The sequence below is a fragment of the Gallus gallus genome, chromosome 4 (genome assembly GCF_016699485.2).
Source record: "Gallus gallus isolate bGalGal1 chromosome 4, bGalGal1.mat.broiler.GRCg7b, whole genome shotgun sequence".
In the NCBI taxonomy this organism is placed as follows: Eukaryota; Metazoa; Chordata; class Aves; order Galliformes; family Phasianidae; genus Gallus; species Gallus gallus.
The window spans coordinates 89,568,258-89,583,229 of record NC_052535.1 but is presented as its reverse complement, the minus strand read 5'-3'; the positions used below and the strand labels follow the sequence as shown (position 1 = coordinate 89,583,229).

General features: G+C 48.4%; 1 protein-coding gene across 11 annotated transcripts in view; it reads right to left on the bottom strand.

Annotated features, from left to right (window-relative positions):
* The window catches only part of EXOC6B (exocyst complex component 6B), a 243,507-nt gene that overhangs the window by 132,548 nt on the left and 95,987 nt on the right, over window positions 1-14,972 (bottom strand). For 8 of the 11 annotated variants that reach the window (XM_004936290.5, XM_015286064.4, XM_025149797.3 and 5 more), the window contains 2 exons: window positions 10,951-11,127; window positions 2,774-2,842 (listed from right to left, as the gene is read on the bottom strand). In XM_004936290.5, coding sequence (XP_004936347.2) covers window positions 2,774-2,842; window positions 10,951-11,127 — 246 coding nt within the window. The remainder of the gene's footprint in view (window positions 1-2,773; window positions 2,843-10,950; window positions 11,128-14,972) is intronic. The other 3 variants (XM_015286066.4, XM_025149799.3, XM_040700116.2) reach the window with 1 other exon arrangement.

The window sequence follows — 14,972 nt, the reverse complement described above, 5'->3', positions numbered from 1 at the left end:
TTCCAGGTGTTTTTGCTTGTTTTTTGTTTTGTTTTACTCTTCCTAATAAAAGGAAGTTGTACATTTTTCAATACTACCACGATGCCCACTGAAATACAGAAGGTTGCTTAACGGTCAGTGACTCACACCAACTTGAAACCTCACCTGTAAAGCCTTATTTCATGCAATTCAACGTACGTTTGTCACATAAGGACATCACAGTCTGGGTAAGAAGTTGTTGTTTAGGGACAAAACCCCAAAGCCTTACACCACAGTCAAGAAATCAAAGGGCTAATTGCAACCACTACGCATAGCTGAACGAAGCAACGGAGGCTTATCCAGCCAACACAAAGGACACACGCACTCCTGCAATGTTTTGTTCCATCACTCCAAGGATTCAAAGCCTCCCCTACGCCCATGTGTTCCTCAGGGCAGCGTCTCCAGGGCCATTTCCCACACGACACGGGATCGCCGATGAATGGCCCCATAAAGCATCCCACCGGGGCCCGTCCTGCCGCGCCAAGGCCCAGCTCTCCATTAACCACCGCCTGACCCTTGTTCACTTTCTTTCCCCCTCCTCTGCCCTTCCTGAGAAAGTTCAGCGCTTCCTGGAAAAGTCTCGCTGCCGTTTGATATTGTACTTCGCCTTGGTTGCTGAAGGAAGGATTTACAGGTGCCTGGCCCCGTCTGTAAGACCATGACCGAAGGCTGACCTCGCCTTACAATATGTGAACTTCTGCCCTGCTGATAAGGCTGGCAGATATGAGTAGGATTTTTCAAATAATCCTTTGGGAATTTATAAGCAGCACAGCCATAAAACCGAGGTGACTGGAAGGTCGATTTCACTAAAAATAATAAATATCTCAATGTTTATTCAACGTGGGCCTTTTTAACTGCAGGCCAAGCATTTAGATAACGCTATTGTAAATGACAAATATTAGGATTTTTTGGTAACTATTACATTATGATCCTTCCGTCTGACACTGATGTGGTCGTTTCCCTCGACGCTCGCTGGATCTTTGGCATTGTTCAGCTCAAGTTGGGCCTAGAAAGCCAGCTCAGGCTTTGAGCACGGGTCAGAAAAAGGACAACTTTCCTTTCGGGAGGCTTTCCTAGGGGTGCTCACCTCGCTCTGCTCCTATCTCACCAGCACACCTTCTTCAGAGCTCTGTCCTCTTCTCTCCTCTCATTACTACGGCTTTTGGCTGAAATAGGAGAGGGAGGAGGAGAAGGACCAAAGGATCTCAGTGCAGGAGGAGATGACCCAATGCAGAGGGTGGTGACGCACTGGAACAGGTTGCCCAAGGAGGTTGTGGATGCCCCATCCCTGCAGGCATTCAAGGCCAGGCTGGATGTGGCTCTGGGCAGCCTGGTCTGGTGGGGACCCTGCACATAGCAGGAGGTTGAAACTAGGTGATCATTGTGGTCCTTTTCAACCCAGGTCATGCTATGATTCTACGATCTGCTGCAGAGCACTGGCCACAATGCCTGGCTTTCCCTCATATGCTTTGGAGAGCTGCACAACTCATCAACCTCCAAGGCAATAAGCCAAGCAACAGGATGGAGAAACAACAAAATTCCAGTGACACCCTCAGCCCCAAGCCTGCAACACCGCGTAAACATGAACCTTTCCAATGCACAAAACTGCTACATCCAACAACAAGAATTCCTCATCCCTCCTCATCCTTCCCATAACAGCATTATGCATAATTACACAGGCATATACCCTTGCATTAACCAAAAAACAAAAAAACCCAACCTGTAAGCTACACAAATAGGATTCCTAAGGCTGTTTTCATTATACATAGACTTCACTGAAGTTTCTCCAAATAAAGTGACACTTTGAAAGGCACAAAGCATTTCAGCCCGGTTGTAATCTTCAATTAGCACACCCCCTGCACCGGGCTTCCAGCACCGGCTCGGAGCAGGAGCCTTTGTCCAAGATAAACAGGGTAACACATTTTGGGTAGGTTAACTTATTCATTCCGCTACAGAATCATGGCCATGGAGCCAAATTGCATAATTATTAACAGATGAGGGCACAAAAAGATTTTACATAAATGTTTTTTATGACAATTCTTTCCCTTTTGCAAATTCGTTTGTATGTCTTGCTGGAGAGCCTGTCTTTCAGAACTGCCTCAAAAAACAATGCTCTCTCAAGCCTGGCTCCGCTGAGGAAGGGGAGGAAAGCTGCTAACAGAGCTGTGCTTTCATGTGCTGCCTGGCTTCCCATTGCCCAGCTGCAGGAGAGAGCATCGGAGAGCTCAGCAGAAGACATTACCAACATTAAGGAACAGATGCAAATAACACAGGTTTGGGGGTCGGGAGTTTTGTATGCTGCAAGGCTCACATATTGCCAAAGGCATGTTGGAAATTAAAAGTCAAGGTGCAAGCTACAAAGGTCACCTTATCACAGAATGGCTTGGCCAGTAACCAAATGCAAGCACAGAGCACCTCCAGTCCAGCCATGTTCTCTAGTGCATGTAAAGGAGAAAAAGCCCAAGTGTTGGGAAACTGGACATGGCATGGTGACAATGGGGTTTGGCTGGACAGCAGCAAGCCCAACTCTAGCAAACTTCTCCAAAGTGTGAAAAATAAGGTCTCTAAAACCATTTCTCCCCTCAATTTCTCAATTTGCACTGAATAATGAAGTTACTGTGGTCAGAGGAGAGCTCTTTCAGGATGAATCTGTGTCCAAGGTATAAGCACTGGGCCTACAAACCCAACAACTGCAGCAGTGGGAGAAAATATCCCCTCATGTTTCAGCAGGCTGCCAGCAGCAGGGCTCACTCACCAGCACGGAGTAGATGTGCAGGCAGCGGTACACGGGCGAGAAGTCCACCAGCTCCTGGGCCCCGGGCACCTGGAAGAGAGCAGGAGGTCAGCACGAGGTGCAGGTCCACCCACCCCACTGAGATCAGTGCAGCTCAAAGGTCTGCAAGGCTGAGGGGTGCACTGAGATTTCAGGATACAGTCGCAGTGATTATTGACACCTGTCTACAGATCTGCACATACAATCCTAAAAGTTTCTCGGAGTACAAAACCAGCACTGAATATTACTTTTGCCCTATTTGAGCTTCCCTCTGAAATCACATTCACCTTTTATCCTTTTGTTAACCAGCTCAGCAGAGATTTCATTTTGACCATAAGCTTAAATAAAAGTTTAAGCATCCTAGGCCCCTGTGCAACACAACAACAGTCTTTTTCTGTATTTCCAGTTTGATTTCTTTAAAAGCACGAATTCTCCTTTTTCTTTTTGAAAGAATAAGCCACACAGACTCCAGCACCTTTCAACAACAGCAGTGAGCCTCTCGCAGGGACAAGGAAGCGCAATTTGGAAGGGTGGGACAGAAGGAGAGAGGGTAAGAGGAAGATCAGAGAGGAAATTTGCATAGAAGAAGCTTCTGTCCTTTGGATGTGTTGAAGCCAACACAGCATTAAGCTTTTTGGCCAAGGCATAAAGCTAAAGCAACCCTCCTTCTCCCCCAAAATCCAGAGAGGAAGGGAGTGTTCTGTTGACACGCGGTGGAAAAAAACAGGAGAAAGATGAAAGGGACCAATGGACAGGCCTGGGAAATATGTTTATTTTCAATTATGCTTAAGAGGCATTTTGCTAAAAAGGAGGTAGGATGGAGCAGGGAGAAGGCTGTGGCTGGATGAGGGCATGCCAATCTCCACCAGCACTGCCCAAAGCACCTGGAGCGAGTGGGCCTCATCTGCAGCAATGGCTTTGGGTAGGGGAGTGCAGAGTCTGGAAAGGCAAAGTTGGGAATTCTGTTAGAACACCTCTGGATGAGGAATCCTGGAGTGCTGAACAGCCAGAGATGGCTACAAGAAGGCAGAGGAATGCTGGGACACACCAGGCCAATCATCCCCAGTGACCACCACCAGCACTGGGAGCTGCATGGCTGCACCCGAGAACTCCCTGTGCTCTTCTAAGGGAGGGGAGATCTGTCATCTCCTCCCACCACCATCACAACAGGAGATGTTTTGCTATGGGGCTGAATTCAGGATCAAACAGTTTTGCTCCCCTCGGATTTGGGGCATTAGCTGAACATGGCCCACAGAGAAATATTTCTGATAAAGATTCATGAAATCGGGTTATTGCCAAAAATGGAGCTCACTCCTCCAGAGAAATTCTTTCAAAGCAGACTGCAACAGTTTCACAGCCTCTGATCTTCTGTAAAAACTTCTAAGCCCACACACATGCTCACAAAAAATAAGCTGGACGTTCCTGCAGAGTTAATAGCTGAGACATCAATAATGTTAATATTGCTAATCCACTTAGAAGGCTCCCAGACACGGCTGCGTGCAGAACCTGGAACGCGCTCATGAGAAAATGAGCACCCAAACCTTGTGCTGAGATTCTACCTATGAGGTTTGAAGGAGCACCTTGTCCACATCCACCCCCATAGCAGCAGCAGTGGCAATGTGCCACTGGAGCCCATTTCAGTCTCTGCAGGCATCCCCATTCATTGCAGGCAGTGGGGCCAGATGGCCTTTTAGGTCCCTTTCAACTCAAACCATTCTATGAGTCCACGACCAATGCAAAACTCAGGCAGTTTCAGCACACTGTGCAGTCAGAGCTGCTTTCTGAGGCAGAGGGAAGGCACATTCATGGTTTTCCAAACAGAAATCCACTTTCCCAGCTGGAACCTCATGCAACACGAGGGAAACACGGGCATCCCTCAGGCTGATCACAGCCCCTCTAGTACCTATCATAGAATCACAGAATGGCTTGGGTTGGAAAGGACCTGCAGGATCATCAAACTCCAACCCCTGCTGCAAGCAGGGCTGCTAGCCTCCATATCTATTACTAAACCAGGCTGCCCAGAGCCCCATCCAACCTGGCCTTGAACATCTCCAGGGACGGAGTTTCCACTTATTTGAGTTTCTTCCACAAAGCTGTATTGCAAGCACTGAAAAACATAAATAAACCTCTGATTTTGGAAACACAGCGCTGCAACGAGAACTAGAAGCCTCCTCAACAGAACTAATTACTCCCCCGACATCTCCACTTCTGCCTAATCTTTTTTTTTTTTTTTTTTTTTCCCCTTTTAGTTTGTAGAACAAAGAGTTTATTCATTTTGTCCAGAGTTCTCCTGTTCTGCAGACCTCGTTCCCAAAGCCCGCGTCCGGCACGCTCACAGTACAGAGCTGTCAGCCTCTGCAAACAGCCCAACCCCTGCTTTCTGCAGGAGCACTTTCAGTTGGGTTCAACGCTGACTGTAGAAAATTTAACCCATTAAGGCCAAGTTTTCAGTGTAAATGCTCATCTGCAGCTGACACGGTCACAAGCCTGTCCCAGAGATGGCTTGCTGGATGCCCCATTCCTAGAGACATGGCTGGACACGGCTCTGAGCACCTGACAGAGTTGTAGCTGTTCCTGTTCACTGCAGGGGAGCTGGATCAGATGGCTTTTAAGGGTCCTCTTCAACACCAAGTGATTCTATGATGCCTCTGATGAGGGATGCTCTGGTCTGGTTTTATACAAATTTGCAATATAATGGCTTGAATCTCTGATCCTTGCTAGTTTCTGATGTAAAGACATGACACAAGCATAGATACATTTGCCCCTATTTCATTAAGGAAAGAAAAATCCACTCTGAAACACCAGGATTTATGAGCCAGAAACATTGGTTAATGAACTGTCCCTTGGACCTATTAACCCAAGTACATGGGCTCACTGGTGCAGACCACAGAATCACAGAATGGCTTGAGTTGGAAGGGACTTGAAGGATCATCAGCTCCAACCCTCCGCCACATGCAGGGCCACCAACCTCCACATTTAATACTACACCAGGCTGCCCAGGGCCCCATCCAACCTGGCCTTCAACACCTCCAGGGATGGATGCAGCATCCACAGCCTCTCTGGGCAGCTGTTCCAGCACCTCACCACCCTCTCTGTAAAGAGCTTCCTTCTAATATCCAACCTAAATCTTCCCTCCTTCAACTTAAAACCATTTCCCCTTGTCCTGCTGTTATCTACCCTTTCCAAGAGTTGACTCCCCTCCTGTTTGTAGGCTCCCTTTAGGTACTGGAAAGTGGCAATGAGGTCACCCTGCAGCCTTCTCTTCTCCAGGCTGAACAAGCCCAGCTTCTTCAGCCTGTCTTCGTAGGGGACATGCTCCAGCCCTCTGACCATCTCTGTAATGAATGCATGCACACACAATAATACTGCAGCCACAAGTCCAGTCTATGACATTTAGCACCCTGGCACTCTTCACATGGTACAGGCATTGGAAAAGACCTCTAAGCTCACCAAGCCCAACCCGTCCCACCATGCCCACTGACCACATCCTTCAGTGCCACATCTCCGTAGGTCTGCAACACCTCCGGGATGGTGACCCCACCGCCCCCTGGGCATCTGTGCCAGTGCCTGACCAACATTCAGAATGTGTTCACTTCACAAAATAAGCCCCTACTGCTGAAAGAATCACTGGTTCTGTATACCTTCAACAATCCTCCTCTTATCTCTCTGGGTACCAGCAGCCTGGGATTTGTTGGAGGATGCTCAGAGCACTGCAGTACTGGAAGCAGCCACATCTTCGTGCAGACTGATCTCACTCTGGCTGACATCGGAGACAGCAGGCAGACAGCTTTGTCTGGAAACAGAAAGCTTTCTCTCCATGTCCAAGATGTTTTTTTTTTTGTGTGTGTGTGTGGAATTACTAGTGAGAGCAAACAAAGTGGAGGCTGATGGCACCCAACACATCCATTTATCAGAGAAAGCCAAGAGCCTCTCTGGGGTCCCAATTCTAGCTCCCTAAACTACCATCAATCTCTTATATTCACCTAGAGAATTATAACACTCCTATAGCCAGGTCAACCTGAAAGAACGCCAGAAGTATGATGAGTTTTGGCTACACCTCACACCTGCTGATGTCCTCAGTGCCAAACTCCCTCTCCAAACGGAAAACTGCCTGCAATTTGTTGATTTGTTCTTCAGTGAGAGATGAGGGGCTGTTACTCCTTCCTTACAACCTTCCCTCTCCCACAGAGGAGAACCAGGAGGTCCATTTCCACCCAGCCATGTCACAAATGCCTGCCTGGCCAGACTTCTGGGGAATGAGAAGAAACAAGGCAGAATGCAGGCAAGCTTTGTCCTGATGTATTCAACGGGATGGCAAAAGAAAAGTCACTGGAAACGAGAAGAATCTGGATGAGCTTTGTAGTAAAAAGCATCCAGAACACTACAAAGGGAGCAGCTGGCACACACAGAGTAGGCCACGGAGCTGCTCAGTATGAAACACTGATCCTCCTCCTACCACTTGACATACATAAAAACTGAACTCAAGTCATCTCCCAGCTCGCTTTACAGCTGTGCCCACGCTCTTGCTCTCATTATAGTGGGAGCTTCCACCACAGTGAAGCATCTGTCTGGACCATGATGTCTCCAGAGTGCAGAACTCTAATGGAGTGAGGAACCACGCCTCACAATGGTCCTCTTGAATGTAGCTGGCACAGCTCCCCATTGCTGCCCAAGAGAGAAAATGATCTGCATAAAAAATACATGCAACAGTAGAAGCAAAACTCTTCTGCTCTTCTGTTCCTTTCCAAGCTTTTCCCGTTAATTCTGCTGCCTGGATGAAGGGGGGGGAGGAACGGTGAGATCTCTGGAGCAGTTCATCCAGACTTGATGGATAACTCTGCATCACAGCCTGCTGAAGGACTCAGGTATTTCGCAGAGATTAGAAGGACTGCATTTAACCCACTTTTTGCAGATTCAGCCAGGGAGCAGGATCAGAAGGTCTCTCCTGCCAAACACTTAATCAGAACCACTTCTGAGGATCATTCTGTTTTCAGCTCTGAGTAGGACGGGGTGCAGGAACCCTTTGTTCCTCCTTCCCAGATTTACCCACCACTGGCTGTCCTCCAAACAGAATCCTCAAGCTCTGCCTTAGCAGTACTCTGCCTCTTTGTCACTACACAGAGGACACACAGGAAGGAGCGGAGGTCAAGCTACCAGTTGAAAAGCTAGGAATAAACATCAGTCATGGAAAACAATATTGATGTTGCCCTTTCACTGCCAGAAACCTCACCAAACAGTTTAGCATTAACAGTGTATACCTGTACCAGTTTGAGCTGGGATTAAGTGAATTACTGACCCACCCAGCAGCAATGCCCTCCCTGCTTCTCACTGTGCTCTTACTGAGTAGGCTAGGAGGGGACACAGTTGTGATACCAAAACCAAACTGACAAGAGAGACATTCCATACATCATGCTCAGCAATGAAATATTGGGAAAATTTCTGGATAGTTTTGTTTTGCTTCCCCAGAAAATGTCCACTGCTTGGAGACCGACTGGGCACCCATCAGTTGGTGTGATGTGGGCAGTGATTGAGTCTGCACCAACAACAGGGTTCCTTTTTTCTCTTTGCTTATTAAGCCACCTATACAATTGGCCCACAAGTTCTCTCACTTTTGTCCCTTAGACCACTTCATCCAACCTACTGAAAGTGAGAAGGGGGAGTGAATGAGCAGCCGGGGGGGTTCTCAGCTGCCGGCTGAAGTCACCCTGTTATAACACATGTACCAATCCCTTAGGTTTAACAACTCTATTACCAGATGACTGAATCATAGAATGGCTCGGGTTGGAAGAGACCTCAAGAATCATCAAGCTCCAATGCCCCCTCTGCCGGCAGGACCACCAACCTCCACATTTAAGACCACACCAGGCTGCCCAGGGCCCCATCCAACCTGGCCTTCAACACCTCCAGGGATGGACGGGGCATCCACAGCCTCTCTGGGCAGCTGTTCCAGCACCTCACCACTCTCTCTGTAAAGAACTTCCTCCTGACATCCAACCTAAATCTTCCCTCCTTCAACTTAAAACCATTTCCCCTTGTCCTGCTGTTATCTACCCTGTCAAAGAGTTGACTCCCCTCCTGTTTGTAGGCTCCCTTTAGGTACTGGACGGCTGCAATGAGGTCACCCCGCAGCCTTCTCTTCTCCAGGCTGAACAAGCCCAGCTCCCTCAGCCTGTCTTCACAGGGGAGGTGCTCCAGCCCTCTGATCATCTTTGTGAACCTCCTCTGGACCCTCTCCAACAGTTCTCTGTCTTCCTGGTACTGGGGGCCCCAGATCCCCATCCATTTGTACTAAAAAAGGAAAAATAAATGGGAGAGGAAGATGATGGAGGGTTGAAGATGACAACAATGGAGGGGAGAGAAGACAATGATGGATGGGAAGAGGAAGAAGAAAAAAGACAAAGAAAAAAGGATAAAAATGTGGAGGAAAAAAAACAGAATAAAGAAAACAAAAACTAAAAAAAGAAAAAGGCAGAAAAACAAAATAAATAAATAAGAAAACCAACAGCCGAAGAAAAACCCACAAAATAAAACAAAACAGCACTCTTTCCAGAGAAAAGAAGCCCCGGAGGGCAAGGAGTTTGGGGAAGCGCCGCAGTGGGACCCGCCCGCCCCGTTTCATCACCACGGACAGCGGCCGCTGCCGGGCAGCTCCGGGCAGAGCTCAGAGCGCCGGGAGTGGGGAGATGCTCCACAACTGGGAGGATGCTCCACAACTGAGTGTTCTTGCACTGTGCCGCACGAATTGCGGCATTCATCTCCCCTCCTTGGTATTTACACCGTCCAGTGGAACATGCGGGATCTGAGCTGTACTACAGACTTCGTTCCCTGTTAGGAAGCGGTGATCTCAGATGGAGAGGAATGAACCCAACAGAACAGACTTGGGAAAGGCAGCCCTGAGCATGGAACTGTGACACAGCTGAGGGAAAGGACCTCAACGGGCTGAGCAGTGGGCACAGAACCTCATGAGGTTCTACAGAACCGAGCACAAGGTCTGCATCTGGGTTGCTGCAAGCTCCGCTATCAGCACAAGCTGGGGAATGTGAGGATGGAGCACAGACTTGCCAAAAAGGACCTGGGGGTACTGGTGGGTGGGAAGCTGGACATGAGCCAGCAATGTGCCCTCACAGCCCAGAGAGACAACTGCATCCTGAGCTGCATCCAAAGCAGTGCAGCCAGCAGGGCAGGAAGGTGATCCTTCCCTTCCACCCTGTGCTGGTGAGGCCTCACCTGTAGTACCGCATCCAGATGTGGAATCCTCAGCACAGGAGGGACATAGAACTGTTGGAGTGTGACCAGAGGAGGGCCACAGAAATGATCACGGGGATGGAACACCTCTCCTACCAGGACAGGCTGAGAGCTGGGGCTATGCAGCTGGAGAAGAGAGGGCTCTGGGGAGACCTGAGAGTGGCCTTCAGTATCTGAAGGGGCTGTAAGAAGGAAAGGGATAGTCTCTGTAGCAAGGTCTGCTGTGATAAGACATGGGGAAACCATTTCAAACAAAAAGAGGGGAGATTTAGTCTCAATATAAGGGAAAAGTTTTTTGCACTAAGAGCAGTGAGGCATTGGCACAGGTGACCCAGAGAGGTGGTGCCACTTGGAGACACCCAAGGCCAGGCTGGATGGGGCTCAGAGCACCTGATGGAGCTGTGGGTGTCCCTGTTCACTGCAGGGAGTGGGACCAGGTGCCCTTTAAAGGTTCCTTCACTCTCAAACCATTCTACAGTTCTACTAGGAGAAATCACTGCTAAAGAAATGGCCAGCAACAGAAACACACCAGAAAGTACAATTGCATCTATGAAAATTCTGTCCTAATGAAACTCTTCTCAGCATAAAGCATGCATCTGCCACAAGGCACATTGCACAGAAGAAGCTCAATATCCCATGTGCTGTGCAGCAATTTATCTGCTTTGAAAGGCCACAGAGCTGCAGGACTGAAGACAGGAGCTGCTCTGCTCTCCTACCACACTAAACATCTCTGCTGAGCCTGCTAACAAGGACAGAAGTACAAAATGACCCAACTCAGAAAGGCTCCACCATCTGCACAGCATCTTTATGGCATGCTGCATAGGAGCACAAAACGCTGAGTGAGGTGCGAGCACCGAGACACAGCTTATCGCCCCAAGCTGACCAACGCCCTGAGTTTGATGGCATCCAGTTACCTCATCATCCTCCTCCTCATCTTCAACATCCAGGATACCCGAATCCTGCTCAGACATGGGGCTAGTGTTCTTTACCTCCAAATCTGAGCCTGCGCAGGCTTCTTTCTTGGACTTCTTCCCCCCGCTTATCCTGGGGTGCTGCGATACAATATTGTCCAGGTTTCTTTGCTGCTGTGCCTAGAAAAAAAGCAGATTTCAAGCTTTACGACTGCATCCTTGGATTTATTTTTCGGCCAAAAGATGCAATCAGTCATGAAATACGACAAATGAGACAAAATAAAACACACACACTTAATGGAACTTTGAAATGTTATGTTTTTCCAAACCCAGATATTCCAAAGAAACAGAAGATTCATTTCAAAACCATTCCAGGGATTATGCAACAATACAAACAATATTCTGACTCTTCACAAATCAAAATGCCAAACCCATCGTACTGCCATATTGATCTATTTACAGCACAGGCGCAGAAACCTTAGCCCATAGGCCATGTGGTGACTGTCACAGGCTAAATTAAAGGACCTACTTAACCGTTGGATTTGTTCCTCTTTTCAACCCATGTCAGCACAAAATATTCCACATCTGGACCCCAGAGGTTCCTGAAAGCATTTTTGTGGTACCCCAGGAGATCTTAATTGCGGCATTGCTGATCTACAGAACGATCTGTACAAGGTATTCAACCAGGATGGGAGAAGGCCATGGCTCGTGGAGCAAAGCATACAGCCCCAGTGCAGCTCCATCAGCCCCAGGCTCCCTTTGCAGCAGAGAGCAGTGCACGCAAGTTGCTGCAGAAGCCTTCTTGGCTTCTAAGAGGAAAAATCATTCAGCCCCAATTGCCCAAGAGCTGAAAATGGGCTTTGAGCTGGAGCACAAGGAGAGGCAATGGCAGTGCTGGAGACCTCCAAGGTCAGGCCAGACTCCACAGAGAGCATAAACCTTGAAAATGATTTCCTTGTCAATGCTTACCAAGTATTCACATCCCACAAAAAGAATTTCTGAGTGAGTTTTAATTCGACAGCCTCTCTCAGCTCAGCTCCCTTTCAAATCCCTCCCTGAGAAGAAACAGCCCAGAGACAGATCACTGGTGTAGATCTGAAGAATATTAAAACCAAACACGGTGCAGATCTCTCCATCCTTACAAAACCCACTGGGCTGCATCATGCTGCAAGGCAAAGCCCACCTTGCATACGTCTCCACGCACAACCAGCTTCACCACAGCTGCCCAACGGGGCAACGACTGCAAAACTGAACATGTAAGTGACAGGGACTGTGGCTGCAGCAGGCTTGGAGCGATGGAACGGAGTGCCGTCCAACAGCCCAATCTTGACCTCTAGTGGTTGGAAAGATGTAGGAACTCCGTAAGTGCTGTTAGGAGAGCAGTAAGGGCTAAGCAAGGGGACTACCAAACGGGCTCGTTAGGAAGATCTCTTAAGGGAGGAGTCTCAACAGTAGGGATTTTTTTGCAACAAAGCCACAGGACAAGGCCTGTGTTAGCACTGCAAAACAGAAATTTTGCTAGCAACGTCAATACTTGAAGCAATTGGGGAAAAGTGGCCTTTTTTGCATTAGAAATCTCTAACTTCAGAGGCACCACTCTATAGAAAGGCATTGCAACACCATATAAAGAGAATTAGGACTTCAAAAAGGGGAGTGAGCGCTTGGTCCTTCTGAAGCCCACACAACAAAGAGGTCTGAGCTCAGCTCTCCTCTCAGATACACCCACTTATGACATAAGTTACTTAACCAAAGCGTACTGAAGTTATAATGCTGAATCCACTGTAAATGGATTCCAAAAGCAAGCCCAGCGTACTCATTAAATTCGCTCAAATTTATGTAATCTTTTCCCCCCCTCTCTAAAAAGAGAAGAAAAAAGAAGAGGAAAATGCAAAGTTTTACATCAAACGCTGAGCTTAATACAGATCATTAACAGGGTGTAGCCAGATCACAGGATGAGAAGTGGTCATGGGAAAAGAACAAGCTGGACTAGCAAGCAGAAGGACGCAGCCCTTGGCTTCAACCTTCAATGCCCAAACCACGAGCACATAACATTCAGCATTTTAGGCTGAGCACGGTATGAAGTCTCCCCAGAGGACTGTGCAAATGCCCTTGGGAAGCACAGCGCCTTGCCACCCAATGCTTTCCAAAGCCTTTCCAAACACGAGGTGTTACTACACAAATACAGCGCGGTAGGAACGGGAGCTGTGGGCGTCCCTGTTCATTGTGGGGGGTGGGACCAGATGGCCTTTAAGGGTCCCTTCCAACTCAAACCATTCTATTCAAGGCCAGCTTGGATGGAGCCCTGGGCAGCCTGGTGTAGTACGAGATATGGAGGTTGGTGGCCCTGCCTGTGCCAGGGGGGGTTGGAGCCTGATGATCCTTGAGGTCCCTTCCAACCCAAGCCATTCTATGATTCTATGTTTTAAGGTCCCTTCCAATCTAAGCCATCCCATAATTCCTTCAGCCACGCTCACAGGAGGAGCGCATGGCAGCACATAATGTCTATGGATGAGTAGAATTCATCTGAAGAATGAAAAGCAAGAAAGCCTGTCCTAGAAAAAGTCATTGCTCCAACTCAAGGAGTTCAGCATCCCAAACAAAGGCCACATTTCGCATTTTGCATCGTTTTAATTTTGTTCACAAACTGAAGTTCACCGAGAGAAGAATTCTGACCGGAATCCAAGTCCACAGCAGGGAAAACAAAAGTGTGTGTGCCACGTCCCAAGGCATAAAATAACCCAGAGAGACTCCCAGTGCCCTCGGAGCTTTCCAGCCCAGCAAAAGCAATTTCACTTTGGGGAATTTGGAAAAGTCTTCTGTGAGAAGAGGTTTCCCAGCAGTTTTCAGCCTGAACATTGGACTGCCTTCAACGAACACCAACACAGCACAGCAGCTGTTCCTTCAATAGGGCACTGACTGCGTCCCCGCATCCCACCCCGCATCCCTCCAACCCCAGCCCTGTAACCCAGGTGTGATGCTGGAGCTGCACAACGCCAGAAAGAACAGTAATTGCTTTTCCATTAACAGTAGGGCATTCCCCCCACCCCCACTCTTGGCAGGAAACAATATGGACTGAAGTGACCTATAAGTGAGAAATATCAAATTTTCTTTAACTTTGGGCAGGCTTGGGTGAAGTCACCGAGGTTTCAGTTTCACCTTGAGAGAAAGAGAGAGCTGGGGAGAGGCCCAGAGGAAGCAGCTAAAGAGAAATTTGGGCTTAACCGCAAGGAGCTCACGCTCCGACCTGTCGTTCCCTCCCAGACCCGCTCCCTCCCGGGCCGGGGCGCAGCAGCACAACTATGCAATATATTTGACGTTGCCCATAAAGGATGAAAAACGACCTGCGGAGCAGGAACATTTGGATTTTAATGTTCTGTTTCACATAAAGGCATCTGCAGGGAGCCCAATGAGGAGGCACACTTGAGGAACCACATCAAAGCAGGGGCGACACTCCAGCGTGCCCCCTGAAAACACAGCAACCTGTGGCTATGGGGGAGGAGAAGAGCCCTCCAGGGACTAAACTAAAATAAAAACCCCCCTACCTTTTGGTGTGGTTTACATGAAAGCCAGTGCGTTTTTGTATCCTTTGGTAAAATTGCCTCTGTTATACAAGACTATCAATCTCTCGGCCCTCTGCTTAACGTGACAATAAAAAGTTTAGAAACCAAATGTGTGTTCGTAGCTAGCATTACATTTAGCAATAACACACGAAGCGTTTGCTTCACGTAGCTGGGGCTGCCTCCAAGCACAGCCACCCTCGCTGGCCCATGCACAGCACTCATCCAGCAGACACAGCCCGAACACAAACCCTATTTCCAGGCCGATACAAAAGCAAGCAGAGCTTCCCCTCTCCAGCCCATAGGTTCAGGTCATTCCATGTTTGTTGTCATATCCAGACCAGCACTGCCCATTGCACAGCACAGCAGCTGCTGCTCAGGCTTTGGTGGCTGAATACAGAATCAATCCTTTTTGCTGACATCTCCTGAGAAACAGAGGATAGAAAGAACTGGGGGAAAAAAGCAGTT